The 14,581-nt window shown below is 35.1% G+C and overlaps 1 protein-coding gene across 5 annotated transcripts; it reads right to left on the bottom strand.

Moving 5' to 3' along the window:
• Positions 1–7,242: 7,242 nt before the first annotated feature.
• LOC126979754 (facilitated trehalose transporter Tret1-like) lies at positions 7,243–12,960 on the bottom strand. Of its 5 annotated transcripts, none has more exons than XM_050829272.1 (8): positions 12,818–12,850; positions 11,360–11,585; positions 11,059–11,211; positions 10,781–10,979; positions 10,005–10,266; positions 8,950–9,326; positions 8,255–8,366; positions 7,243–7,532 (listed from the first exon to the last, which is right to left on the bottom strand). In XM_050829272.1, the coding sequence occupies exons 4-8, from the start codon at positions 10,823–10,825 to the stop codon at positions 7,264–7,266; spliced, it is 1,065 nt and encodes a 354-aa protein (XP_050685229.1). In that variant the 5' UTR covers positions 10,826–10,979; positions 11,059–11,211; positions 11,360–11,585; positions 12,818–12,850; the 3' UTR covers positions 7,243–7,263. The 5 variants fall into 5 exon arrangements, with proteins under 5 accessions (XP_050685229.1, XP_050685225.1, XP_050685224.1 ...); XM_050829268.1 differs by having other exon boundaries at positions 10,076–10,266; XM_050829267.1 differs by lacking the exon at positions 11,360–11,585 and having other exon boundaries at positions 10,076–10,266; positions 12,818–12,960.
• Between the last annotated feature and the right edge of the window lie 1,621 nt (positions 12,961–14,581).

The following is a 14,581-nucleotide window of genomic DNA, read 5'->3' as shown; positions in this document are numbered from 1 at the left end:
CCATGAAGTATTCCCCATTAAAATCCGTTCATTAGTTTAGGAGTCCATCGCGGACAAATAAAGTGTCACGTAATTTATATATATTAAGGTAAATAATTATTTTATTTTTATAAATAATCAATTTATTAGTTTATAATAGAGAGCGGTTTTTGTTTCGGTTATACTGCGAAAACGACTGAACCGATCAGAATAATATTTATGTACCTTCATATAATATCATTTACTGATGTAAGCAAAAATGACTGTCCATATTGGGAACTAGAAACAAATCGATATTCGATATGCACCATCGTTGTAATTAATAAGCAATTGTATATTATTCTGTCGCCAGACGCTATCCAAACTCAGCACTGTACTGTCGTCCCAATAATGTAATATTGTAAATTATATTACAGTATATATATCCCTCAATTTATGTCAAGCCATTTATTCCACCAAGGCAAACTTTTACAGCATGTTTCGCAGAAGATTTTAGTTTATATATCTAACAGATATATTAGATCGTTGTGTTCTTCTCTCCATCCAGCCTAGTGAGCAGGTGGTCCGAGGTTCGAGTCTCTTTCTGAGACGCCCCGCGCCTGTGATCTACATTTTCGGCCTCCAAGGCCCCCGCCCGGCTTCGCTGTAAAAGTCTTCAGGGCTATCAGCACAGAGGAGGTTTTTAGTCGGCAGGGGGTGTTTACACCCGAGCCCGACATATGGGCCCCGTTTCGGGGTATTCAATACGTAAATGTATTTTACTCCTCTCGAAAAAAAAAAGGTTGTTTGTTGGTGATTAAAGTGACTTATCCAAAACCTGTATTTTTTGAGCTATATTTGTAATACAAATAATTCAGTCAGTGACATATCATAACATATTATGAAAATTATTCATACAATGACCGGGCCCCTCACTTAATTTATATTTATGGCAAAACAACGTTTGCCGGGCCAGCACTGGTACACAATAAATCAGTATCATTTTGGCGATACTGAGCTTCTAGGTAGGATTGCCATTTCTGAAATCTGACAACCTGTGAATTTCATACTCTGATGTCTGACTGAGGAACTCTGTTATCAAAAGATTAATAACAGTTTCAAGGAACCATTACCAGTTTCACATTTTATATTTTTTTGAAACAAACAAAAATTATATTCTTTTAACTAAAATAAATCGTCGTAAATTATCAGTAACTATTCTAGTCTTACATTATCATTTTTGGATAAAGTTATGCTAAAATATTACTCTTTTCATAAAATAAAAATCTTACAATTTTTAGAAAGTATCAGCTGTCTTATATTTTTAACTATTAACAAAATAAAATCTATTTAAAGTGTTACGAAATTAAGTAGCAATTCTGACTTTTTATGTTATTTAAAGCCTTATTTCATCAGGCTATTGGCTGTGCTACTATTCAGGTTTTCGGTATTCATCAGTATTTTGGATAGCCTTTAAAATATCCTTACCTTAAATGTCTGTCTTCAATAAAATATATTCTTTTGTCCACTCTGTTTTCGGATGCGGTTCCGGTGCGGCGGTGACTTTACAACTTTTAAACCCGGACTACAACTAATTGAAACCCCGGCCGGACGCTCTTCGGACGTCTAAACTAGGACAAATCCGGGCGTATGGCAAACCCTACTTCTAGGGAAAGCATGACGCAATTGTACAGGCGGGAAACGTGACGGTTCTGGTGAGGAGGATTGTCAGTCTAACAAATAAAGGTATTTCTTCTGTTTATTTGAAACATATATTAAGTTGAAAATCTTTGATACTGTAAACATTGTGTTTGCTTTTATTTAAAATGTGATAACCGTTTATGTAGTATTTATGCCGCAATTTTTTATTTTATTTGGATCAAATTATATGATCTTTAGAGTTAATCCTTAAGTTATATCGACAAAATTGAATGAACCCACCTTAATCAATTAATGTCATTTTCCTTCAGTCATAATAAGAAAACAAGAAGGTTGAAATTTGCCTGAATATACATTTACTAAGTAACTGTTATCATTTTATTAGACACTGACAGTCTACCAATTGTTATACAATCTTTTTTCTTTAAAATATTAACCTTTTTTTATGATTTTAAAAGAATTATCTGCAAAGTGGGTCGCGAATTAATTTTGTTGATGGATGTATAAATCTGATATCCTCAGAACTTTAATAATATCTAAACAGGAAGGGTACCAGCGAACGCAATTATTGCAATATCGCATATCGCTGTCTCGGCGTGGCCTTAATGAGTTCGTGGCCATTCATGCTTTGTTTGCTATATAAAACTGCAATCATAAATCAAATTTAATAAAAACATGTTATGTAATAATAATTCACATACTGACCTACTTGATAGTTAATGCTCCATACATTACTTATTTAAATTTAATGTACTAAAATATTTAAATATATGTACAAACAATCATGACTCAGATACGAATATTTGCACCAACCGGGATTCGAACTTGGACCTCTACTTCAGTAGTCGAGTCACTAGCCACTGGGCTATAGGAGTCGTCAATCGAGACAGAAGTTGCTTTGCTGCACCATCTGTTGGGGATCTACAACAGATTCGATAACGAAATGAAATTCTCCACCAAAAAATACTTAAACCTATCAAAACACACACAAATACATCTATACAAACTTATATGCATACATTCACACACACATGCATACACATCAAAAGTCCACCAGACTATCAGATCATATTCGAACGATCTCCTCCAAGCAGACAGCCGGTCCTAAAAGATACCCCGCGGCTATTGTTGCGTAGTAGTTAGAAAAATCTTTTGAGCTACCAGCAAAGAGGAGTTTGTTGCGTTGTTCTCAAAAAACAGGACATGTACGCTAGTTTACTCCTCCTTTTCTCGATAATCATGTCACGCACTTTTCTAAGCAATGTTCTTTTACAATCCCAATAAAATGTGGCAATAAGCTTGGATGCCGATTTTGCGACTTTGAACTTCAGTGGCGGATATTCCCCCTATTCAATCAAGTGCATTAACTCCTGTTTTGGCTCCGGGTCATATTAGTGACACTTAAAGGTACTTAGGCCCAAAACATTTCAGCCGCCCCCCCTATTAACACACTTTTAAATTTGTTTTCGAACTATTGTATAAAGCAGTTGTCGCAGGTTTTCGGTGGGACATCAGGAATGGCCCTTTTGAAAACCTCTTAGTTATTACACAATTAAAATATAAAAAACAAAATTTATGAACGATGCGGGAATCGAACCCACGCCATCTCGCGTTCCGTGCGAGTGCTCTTCCAACTGAGACAACCATTAGAGTGACGTATCGTTGATAAATCTTGTATGTCTTGTTCAACTCTCAGGTTGTGGCTTCATCTACAGGATCTTCTTTACCAATCAACCTTGGATACGATTCCCATAATGTAGTTATCATACTTTTGAGCGGCGGCCATCTTGGATTTGAAAAATGATCACAAAATCGTTCTGTGCACTCTCGAGAACCTCGGTTACGATACCCATATTTTTGTGATCATAATCTTGCACGGCGGCCATCTTGGATTTGAAAAATGATCACAAAAAAGTTCTCTGCACCCTCAAGAATCTCGGACAAGATATCTATATTGTTGAAAACATAATTGTTTGCGGCAGCCCTCTTGGATTTGAAAAATGATCACAAAATCGTTCTCTGCACACTCGAGAACCTCGGATACGATATCCATAATTTAGTTATCATAATTTTGAGCGGCGGCCATCTTGGATTTCAAAAATGATCACAAAATCGTTCTCTGCACCCTCGAGAACCTCGGATACGATACCCATAATCTAGTTAGCATACTTTTGAGCGGTGGCCATCTCGGATTTAAAATGATCCCAAAATTGTTTTCTGCACCCGCGAGAACCTCGGGTACGATATCCATATTGCTGAAATCATAATTTTTTGCGGCGGCCATCTTGGATTTGAAAAATGATCACCATTTCGTTCTCTGCACCCTCGAGAATCTCGGACACGATATTCATATTGCTGAAATCATAATTTTGTGCGGTGGCCATCTTGGATTTGAAAACTGATCACAAAATCGTTCTCTGCACCCCCGAGAACCTCGGATACGATACCCATAATGTAGTTATCATACTTTTGAGCGGCGGCCATCTTGGATTTGAAAACTGATCACAAAATTTTTCTCTGCACCCTCGAGAACCTCGGATACGATACCCATAATGTTGTTATCATAATTTTGTGCGGTGGCCATCTTGGATTTAAAAAATGATCACAAAATGGTTCTCTGCACCCCCGAGAACCTCGGATACGATACCCATAATGTAGTTATCATAATTTTGAGCGGCGGCTATCTTGGATTTCAAAAATGATCACAAAATCGTTCTCTGCACCCTCGAGAACCTCGGATACGATTCCCATAATGTAGTTATCATACTTTTGAGCGGCGGCCATCTTGGATTTGAAAACTGATCACAAAATTTTTCTCTGCACCCTCGAGAACCTCGGGTGCGATATCCATATTGCTGAAATCATAATTTTGTGCGGCGGCCATCTTGGATTTGAAAAATGATCACCAAATCGTTCTCTGCACCCTCGAGAATCTCGTACACGATATTCATATTGCTGAAATCATAATTTTGTGCGGTGGCCATCTTGGATTAGAAAAATGATTACAAAATCGTTCTCTGTATCCTCGCGAACCTCGGATACGATACCCATAATGTAGTTATCATAATTTTGAGCGGCGGCCATCTTGGATTTCAAAAATGATCACAAAATCGTTCTCTGCACCCTCGAGAACCTCGGATACGATACCCATAATGTAGTTATCATAATTTTGAGCGGCGGGAATCTTGGATTTGAAAAATGATCACAAAATCGTTCTCAGCACCCTCGAGAACCTCGGATACGATTCCCATAATGTAGTTATCATACTTTTGAGCGGCGGCCATCTTGGATTTGAAAAATGATCACAAAATCGTTCTGTGCACTCTCGAGAACCTCGGTTACGATACCCATATTTTTGTGATCATAATCTTGCACGGCGGCCATCTTGGATTTGAAAAATGATCACAAAAAAGTTCTCTGCACCCTCAAGAATCTCGGACAAGATATCCATATTTGGCGAATATCATCCAGTGAAATGTTACCTACTGAATCTTCAGCTGTACATGCAAAATTTCTTTCACTTGGCTCATACCAATACCTAATACAGAATGAATATTCTTACATCTATTATATTTTATCAGTTTCATTTAGTTTTCATATGTATCAGTTATATTTTCATTTAGTATCAATATCTGTTTCAGAAACAGCAGTTATCGGACGACTTTCATGAAAATTGTCACACAGATGACAGTGATCACGTCCAGCTTTGAACTCACTCAACCAGGAATACATCAAGCTACAAGATGGAACTGTATCACTAAATCTTGTTAGGTCTCTGGCAAAACCATAAAAAATCATGAATGATGAAAATTATCTCCAGTTAAATTCAATGCACTGTCTGCTCAAAACTTTAAAATCGAAGCCAAAGTAATGTATTTGAGGGGAGTGAATGACATCGCCGGAAACATATTATACTTCATTAAATTATTACTAATTATTGCAGATTCGCGCAGGCTGTTAGCGCAGTGCTGCATGTTATCACTTCTAATGCGGTCAGACAAGTGATTATTTTTATTAAGTCGATTATTCTTAATAATGAACCGCAGATTGCTTTTATTTCACTAACGAGTATTTTCCATTTATATATCACGGCACGCTATTAAGCATTTTAATTTGTCCTTAATACACTGATGCTATAATCAATCGACGATGAAAAATCGATCAATTATATTCGAACGATACATAGCATTCAACCTGAAAAAACATGTACTGTTTCCAGCGGACATCAAGCCCATAACACGTTGCGCGATACACAAATACCTAATACCGCATCCATGGAATTTCCTCATCAATAGAGACAACCTCCATTGCATTCAATAGATTTGCTGTGCGGATGCTTGGTGATTCGTGTGGCAAACTAAATCTGAACAGTTACGGTAATATGGTTACTCACCTTTTCTGGCCGTGTTATAGAACTAGCAAAATCTGGTAAAGATCTATTGCTGTAGCTTATGCCCAGCCGATTACAATGCTGATCAGTATTCTAGAAAAATCCAAAAATTTGTATAACATTACAATTGCGCTTGCGCTATGAGATATTTGATGTTGAGTCGCACTAGCCCAGTTACTTCACTAGTTCTAGTGTCCTTCAAACAAAAATACAACAATTATCGCACAGGATTCTTGTTTCAGTCTGAAGGGCGCCGTAGCTAGTGAAATTACTGGGCAAATGAAACTTAACACCTTATGTCTGAAGGTGACGAGCGCAATTGTAGTGCCGCTCAGATATTTTATGTTTTTCAAGAATCCTAAGTGGCACTGCATTGTAATGAGCAAAGCGTATTAATAACCATCAGTCCTGCTCGTCTCGTCTCTTATTTTCATAAAAAAAAAGGAAAATCTTACTGGTATCCTCTGCAAAGAAGCCGCCCACTGGTAAAAAAGCTTGTACAAGAAATGAACTTATCTTGTAGACTGTAGAGATATTCTTTCGTACATTATATAAACAAAAAAGAAAATTTCGCGTTAAATGTTCAAGTTATAAGAACTAGCGATCCGAAGTGTGATACGAAGACATTGTGACATGGTCGCCAGGTTCTTGTCATGGCAGTAAAATGTTCTCAAACTAACAATTTAAAGTGAATAATAAATTTAAAAAAGTAAAGGGATCCTACAGACAGCGATCGCAGATGTAGGCACAATGAGACGCTTACACTGACCTGTGTAAATACCACTGGACAGGCTGTTCCCTATGTTTGACAGCAATTTTTTGTGCCTATTTGAAGTGCAAGAAGCTAAAAGTCTCGCGAACGTCCTGAGAACTAATTTTGGCGTATAATACAAAAGGCTATGAAGGAATGTACAATACTCTGAAGTATTTTTGCATTTTGAATTAATTTCGTTCGTTTTCGGTGTTATATATACTTCAAGAAGCAACGTAATTAAGTACACAATTTGTTTAATTTAAATAGTTTCCCACCATATATCGATGTTTGCTGAGGTTATAATCACTAGTTTTAGTACCGTAAACTCGCCTTTGATAGTCGCCAAAATGGCGACTATCAAAGGCTATGACAGCCGCCAGCCCAGTGGTATATAGTAGAGGTCAGTGGACGCATATCGTAAATAGCATAGATTACCTTAAAAATTCAAGGAAAATAGTAAGACTAAGTAAATTAAATAACATTGAACAAATACACCATTTATTTATCCGTTCAACATTTTCGTTATTTCAGCCAAGCTCTTTCCCTTTGTTTCTGGCACAAAGAACAACGTAAAGAGAAATGCAACGCCACAGATTAATCCAAAGAACCAGAATATGATATGTGCTCCAAACCGTGTAATTGTAGAATTGAAAAGTGTGGTTACAGCAAAACCGAATATCCAAGATATAACAATAACCAGGGCGGTACCTTTACTTCTCACGTTGGACTTAAACATTTCACCTGTTAGTGTACTAGGAATAACTCCAAATCCTAAAATAATAAATATAGTTTACAATTACAGTGCTAGTGCTTATACTCTGTACAAAGGTACTGATTAAATATCTGAAAGGGATTTCTTAACTAAATTACAATACAAAGGTACTATATTAAATATCTGAAAGGGATTTCTTAACTAAATTATAATAGAAAGGTACTATATTAAATATTTGAAAGGGATTTCATAACTAAATTACAATACAAAGGTACTATATAAAATATCTGAAATGGATTTCTTAACTAAATTTAATATTATAGTGTTTGTAAATTTAATAATAATAATATACTTAGTGGCGTATAGAAAGAAAGCGTGCAAGAGAGAGGAACATCTTGAATGGAGATATAGCAAGAAAGAATAAGAAAGCAAATTCTAAAATAATAAATATAGTTTAGAATTACAGTGCAAGTGTAATTCTAAACTATATTATATATAACTCTATACAAAGGTGTGTTATAATGGTGATATTAACTATCTGAAAAAGTTTCTTAACTAAATCTAAAATAGTGTTAAAAAAAAATTAAATTTATATTTATTTTATCTGTTGTTTTTATTCAAACCGCCCGAAACACTGTACTAGAGTGCGAGAAAAAGAAAATCTTTAACGGAGATACAGCAAAATAGAAACGCCATAGGCATTCCAATTTAAACTTGACTTGTTGTCTGTAAGATTATTTAACTTAAAAATAATGAGTATCAATGATAAAATAATACCCACCCATGTTATTACTGAGATAAAATACTGCCAGAGCAACGAGGGGCAGCCATTTGAAATGTTGAATTACCTCTGCACCAATATGACTCAAATAAAAATATACTCCAAACACGATCTAAAATTGTAATTAAATTAGCAAAACTTATTTATCGTTAAGGAAAATAAGCAGAAGTGAGTCCACATGTTGATTTATGATAAGCGACAAACGGAATTAAAGTTTTGCGCACATTTTTATGGAGGAAAATGAATAAGCGTATGGGGCATTTGGTGTTAAGTAATCATCGCCGCCAACATTCTGTTGCAACACAAGAGGAATCACAGGAGCGTTCCATAAGAAAAGTATACCTACGCCCTTTTTTGAAGGTTACCTTTACATAAACATTACTAGCAAATGACACCGACGCAAATTCCACGGCTTGTTTGTACGTAGAAGGTAGTAAAAAGCTCTGGTACTGGGGTGCACCAGACCAGAGATTACAGCAATATTCTGTCACCGGACTTCGAATTCGCACAGACGTACGCGATTTTTTTGAAACAGCCTGAAAGGCCGGCAACGCTCCTGAGATTCCTCTGGTGTGACAGAAGAGTGCGGGCAGCGGTGATCACTTAACATCAAGGGTCTCGTACGATCCTTTTTCCTACTCTTCCATAAAAACAGATAAAAAGAAATTATTACAGAAGAAACCAAAACGCCTTACCATACTTCCACAACAAATTGCCGTCGACGTCATCAAAAGCGGTCGTCTTCCAGATTTTTCCACAAAGAATGGTGCAATTACACTTCCTGATAGCTGTGTGCATCCTATTATGATTGATGCTAAATTTGGTTCAATTGACGAGCCTGCCTGTTCAAATATTGATGTAGAAAAAAATGTTACAATAAGAGATCCATTACCGTATTGTAACATATTTATACCTGTAGCTATAAATAAGCCTTGTATGTTACATTTCTCTGTAAATAACTCTTTCCAATCATTAATATCATTTCTTTCTGATTTTTTTATATCTACATAATCATCAATTTCATCGAATCTATTCAAATCTTGCATAACTTTTACCAGTTCACTTTTTTTACCTGAAAATATTTTAATATAAAATGTCATATTATCAAAGTTATCATATTGTTTTGGTAAAGCTTTTCATATTTTAGTAAAACTTATTTGCCAAATCAATTTATACGCACAGTATTAAACGCAAAATAATTTTTAAATGTAAAATTAATAAGACGTTAGCACTAGGCTAATAGTTTTATTCTGATAAAAGAAAACTGCTAGCATGAACCAGATAAATAGTAAATATGTAATTGTAAATGTTTTTTTTTTATCAGAACGTTCTATCAAATATTTCAATTGTAGTAAATATATAATAATAGAATCTAATAAACATGTCTACGTATCTGTATTATTAATGCCCTCCAAACCCAACCCTGTTTTAATAAAGTTTGACTAGTTATTACAGCCACTATAAGTACAATATACGTAAATACAAATTTAACATGAAGCAAGTTGAATTATAGCTCTGCTATGGAACGCTCGACTTTTATTTGATACCCTCGAACATAACAATTTGTCAGTAGATTGCCTAGTTTAAAGGACATGTCCATTCTACTTCTAGATACTCGAAGCTCAACGTATTAGTTCTGAATATTTTCATTATGATGTCAATAAAGAGATAAAAATTTTCGTGATTTACATATTTAAATTTAAATTCCATTTTTTTATGTTATTTTCGTTTGAGAGTTTGAGGAGCCAACCGTCTGAATGACGCAACGACCGCAAATCTTGGTATATCTTGTTCTCAGGACGTGGCTCCATACATACACACCTCTTATGGCATAATAAACAGGTGATTCTGGAATAAACGAAACCGCAACAAGGTAAATAACTGACAGGATAAGTCCTATATAGGCTGTAGTTGAAAAAGATACATAGGGTCCAACACTCAGTATCAAAACTGATCCAATTGCTTGAGTTATTCCTAAACCTGTCAAAAGAATCCCACGTACCTTTTTTGACCTGAAATGATAAAGAAAACCTGTGGCTTACATTTTTGGGTATCAAATATCAATATTTTTATTCAAGATATCATTTTAAATAACTTATTGAACTTCAAAAACTACCACTCAATCGAAAATTTATGCCTCAGACCTGAGAAAAGCCGGCGCAAAAAACTCAGCGGGATTGTACTTTTTTTTGAAAACTTATTAGATTCATGCATTCATATGGGTCATGTTATAATCAAAATTAATCAAAATAAATAATCAAAATAAATACTAGCCGTTACCCGCGACTTCGTCCGCATTTATTAGTGAAACCATATTAGTTGATGTTCCAATTCAAAAAGTAAAATTTTGGCATAATATAATATTATCAACCGATACTATAATAGATAATATTATTATGCCAGGCATGTCTTGTGTAGCAAAAGTTAAAAGAACCAATTTTACGATTAACTATACTGCAATAATACTTGCTAAAAAACTGATCGTTATAACTTTTAATTTTCATGTAGGTCCCCGTAAGGTCTTACGCTATTTCTCCAATATATAGTACGTTCATTATCAATGCAGTACATAATCCATATGCACCTAATAATCGAGATGCTAGCAACATTGCATAGTTTTGTGTTACAGCCAGCAATGTATATGAAACAATAAACAGGCAACTGGATATTATTAAACACAGTTTTCGGCCTTTATAATTGGACAGCCAACTCATTGTTAGAATTCCTGGAATCGAAAGAAATCTGGAGTTAGTGAAGGTCAAGTAAAATTATGATGATGGATTTCTGATACTGAAGGTATTAACCTGGCACTGACGCATATAGAATTGAAGCCAGCAGTGATGTTTCCAAATCAGAAAGCAGCCGAGGAATCGGTGATTGATTCAGATCTTGCAGCTTAGGAATCACTGGAGCAGTCCAACTCACCATGTATCCAGATAAAAATTGACCTAAGTACACTGGAAATAATATTATATTATTACTTTATAGAAACTATATAAAATTATCTGTTCATAATTATTATTCTTTTCGGCTTCAGGTTCATTTATATGTTCATCTCAATTTTCTTCAAATAGCCCATAATATTCTAATGTTCAAAAAACTGACAGCTCTCTGAGAGCATTATTAATTGCCATAACTTTGGCAATTATCAATCGCTTGGCGATCTTCTGGTATAGGCGGCAGCTACCAAAAGCAAAGCGAAAAGGCCCGTTAGGTAGTAAGTAGAATGCCTTTGATCGTGTATTGCATTTCTCTCAAAACTTTCATCATTTGGGCTTTAAAATAATTTGAAATCCCATTTGTTGTTTTTTCACGGTTTCTCAGCATTCTCCTAGAATCGGGATACAAGGTCTCGAAATCTCTCTCGGGCAATTGCTAATATCACGGTCATGTGGAAAGCAAAACCAATTTGGCTTCTAAGAAACTGGGCATCATTGATAGTGCAAGACTCTGCTTCAAGCCAGCCCTTACTCTAGCACTCTATAATCTCTCTATATCTATAATGATTTACCACATTAATCACGGGAAGAGTATCCCTAAGAGCTGTTTAATCTGATTTCTGCCACCAAACTCCATCTTTACACTACATGCCAGAAACATAAATATTATAGTCCTCACTATTTGTATTTATGCCATTCTACCGGAGTCCGGTTCTCAAGGAACTTTCTGTTACGTATATCCAAACTATGTAATCTGTTTCCATGTTTCCAGGAAAATATGAGATATAGCGCGTATTAAAGCATTCGGAGTTAAATCTATCAGTCTCAGCCCACACATACTACGCAGTGATCGCATATAGACTGCCTTAATTCTTTGCATCTTCTACCATACTCAACTCTCACTTCCGACATGAACGTGGGGAAAAGCACTCCATTATGAACAGCTAGTCGCACCTCTTTTGGCACAGTTTGGCCGTTCATAAAGGTATGCAGCGCTCCCTTCACACAGTTTCCTGCAGTCACTCTCTTTTCAATATCTCCTTCACATCGTCCATCTCTTGTAAACATGCTACCTAAATATACACATTCTGTAACTTTTTCTACTCTTTCATCTTCAACCACTATATAACACTCAGTCAAACTTTCATCCTCTTCAAAAACCATCACTTACACTCACCGTCACAGCTCTCGTTCAAGAATTCCATCAGTTGTTGCAACTCATTCACCGATGATATAAATGACTTGATTATCGGCGTAGAAGAGGCACTTAACAAACAACCCATGCATATCGATTCCACATTCGATTTCTCTAATATCATTCATGCAGCTATCCATGAATTAGTAATAAGATACGAATAAGTAATCACCATAAATTATGTAGTAAAATCTTTTCCAAAACACGCTGCATCTAAAGTTATAATTATTATTTCGATCGGTACAGTAGATTTCATTATAACCAAAGGAAAACACATCTCTCCAATTATTAGTATATTATTTACAGAACAAATAAATACTTGCATTTCGAAATATCAACCTCGCCTTAATAAAGTTTTCACTTGTATCTTGTGATCTTCGTAATTAAGCACACACTGTATTTTGTGCTCATAATAATTTTACAACTTACCACGAAGTGTTACTGAGATTTGGTAACCTAAACCTTTACACTGAAACATACTTATGAAATCTATAATCAATATTATAATTTTAATTAGAATTCACTAGAAATTTATATGTTAAATATTGCTTCACAATGTGAGTTATCCCTCAAGTGACTAAGAAGATAAGAATGTAATATTTCTGCTGTATTTTTAGTGTCATTGAGTGCTGCATATAATATCATTGATGATAATCTATGCCTTAGTAAATAATTAGATAACAATTTTAACGGGCTACATAAAAGAAAGTAGTTATCATATTATCTTTACTTATCTTTTTTGCGTTTGTTACTACGCCGCTTATGAACTGATTTGAATCTCTTAATTTTTATATAATCTATTTAATAACATTCTCATGTCACGGTGTTTTTTTTTTATGGAAAAGGAGGACAAACGAGCGAGGTCACCTGGTGTTAAGTGATCACCGCCGCCTTGCGTTGCCGGCCTTTAAAGAAGGTGTTCGCACTTGTAATCAAACTCCTCCGAAACGGCTGAACCGATTTGTAAATGTATGAATTTTTTTGCATATCGGGTGGGTTTGACAATCGGCCATCATATATTTTTTACAGCCCAATTTTTTATTAATTTGCGTGGCAATACAACGTTCTCTTGGTCAGCTAGTCTAATATACAGGGTGTCCCAAAGTTATGGGACATGAAGGGAAAGTACCTTAAATATCGAAGATAGGCTATTTTACTGAAAGAAGACTTTATGTTATTTTTAAAACTTAGTCATTCTGCATTCAAAGATTTTCAAAAAATTAATTGCCTCGTGTGGGAATCGAACCGACTTAAATATAAAAAAAAAACACCCCTTCCCTTATGATGCCAATCGAAAAAATGGCCAAGAACTAATAACTCTTCTTAAGTAACATAGTATTTTAAAAGAAAGTAGTCAATTAAGTGGGTATTTTTTTTGGAAATTAATTAATTAATTGCTCAAAATGTGATCCCTCTTGTCGTACGCAAATCGCCAATCTTTTAATGAGTCTGCTGCCTGTTGACTTTCTTATCATTTTATGGTGAATACTCGATATGATATGGCACAATTCTGTTTGTAACTCGCCCACATTCTCGTATCGCTTTTTGTATAGCATATCTTTCACGTATCCCCAAAAGAAGAAATCTAATGGTGTAAGGTCCGGGGATCTGGCAGGCCATCTAATTGGTCCATTCGTACCAATCCAAGTAGGAAAACATTCATTTTACGCTGTTCCTTTCTTTTAAAATACTATGTTACTTAAGAAGAGTTATTAGTTTTTGGCCATTCTATCGATTGGCATAATAAAAGTAGGGGTGTTTTTTTTTATTTCAGTCGGTTCGATTCCCAGACGAGGCAAGTATTTTTTAGAAAATCTTTGAATGCAGAAGTACTAACTTTTAAAAATAACATAAAGTCTTCTTTCAGTAAAATAGCCTATCTTCGATATTCATGTCCCATAACTTTGGGACAACCTGTATAAAGGAGAATGCCCATTTGCCACCTAGGTTTTTCTCATGCATAAAAATGAAATTAATATAGTCATTCTTTACTCAATTTTTGCCTTAATCTCGCCATCGGAATCCATAATTTCAACAGGGGATTTAATTTAAAGTAAAATTAAACATTATATATTTTTTCCTGTAAATGGCGGTGAAGGAAATAATACCATCAATTACTTTGAGTGTTGCGGTTAAGCAAATGATTATAATTTAAGTACTATTGACATTAATTGATTCGAATCGATGTTTTTT

Source organism: Leptidea sinapis, chromosome 4 (assembly GCF_905404315.1).
Source record: "Leptidea sinapis chromosome 4, ilLepSina1.1, whole genome shotgun sequence".
In the NCBI taxonomy this organism is placed as follows: domain Eukaryota; kingdom Metazoa; phylum Arthropoda; class Insecta; order Lepidoptera; family Pieridae; genus Leptidea; species Leptidea sinapis.
Note: the sequence above shows the minus strand (reverse complement) of the source record. Positions and strands in the feature narration are given on the sequence as shown.

Excerpts from the sequence above, each read along its gene's own strand:
- LOC126979754 (XM_050829267.1), bottom strand. The coding sequence starts at position 12,866 with ATGTTTCAGTGTAAAGGTTTAGGTTACCAAATCTCAGTAACACTTCGT. Across the intron at positions 10,980-11,058 it reads TCTATATGCGTCAGTGCCAG|GAATTCTAACAATGAGTTGG; the intron begins GTTAATACCTTC and ends TTTCGATTCCAG. Across the intron at positions 10,267-10,780 it reads CTATATATTGGAGAAATAGC|GTCAAAAAAGGTACGTGGGA; the intron begins GTAAGACCTTAC and ends TTATCATTTCAG.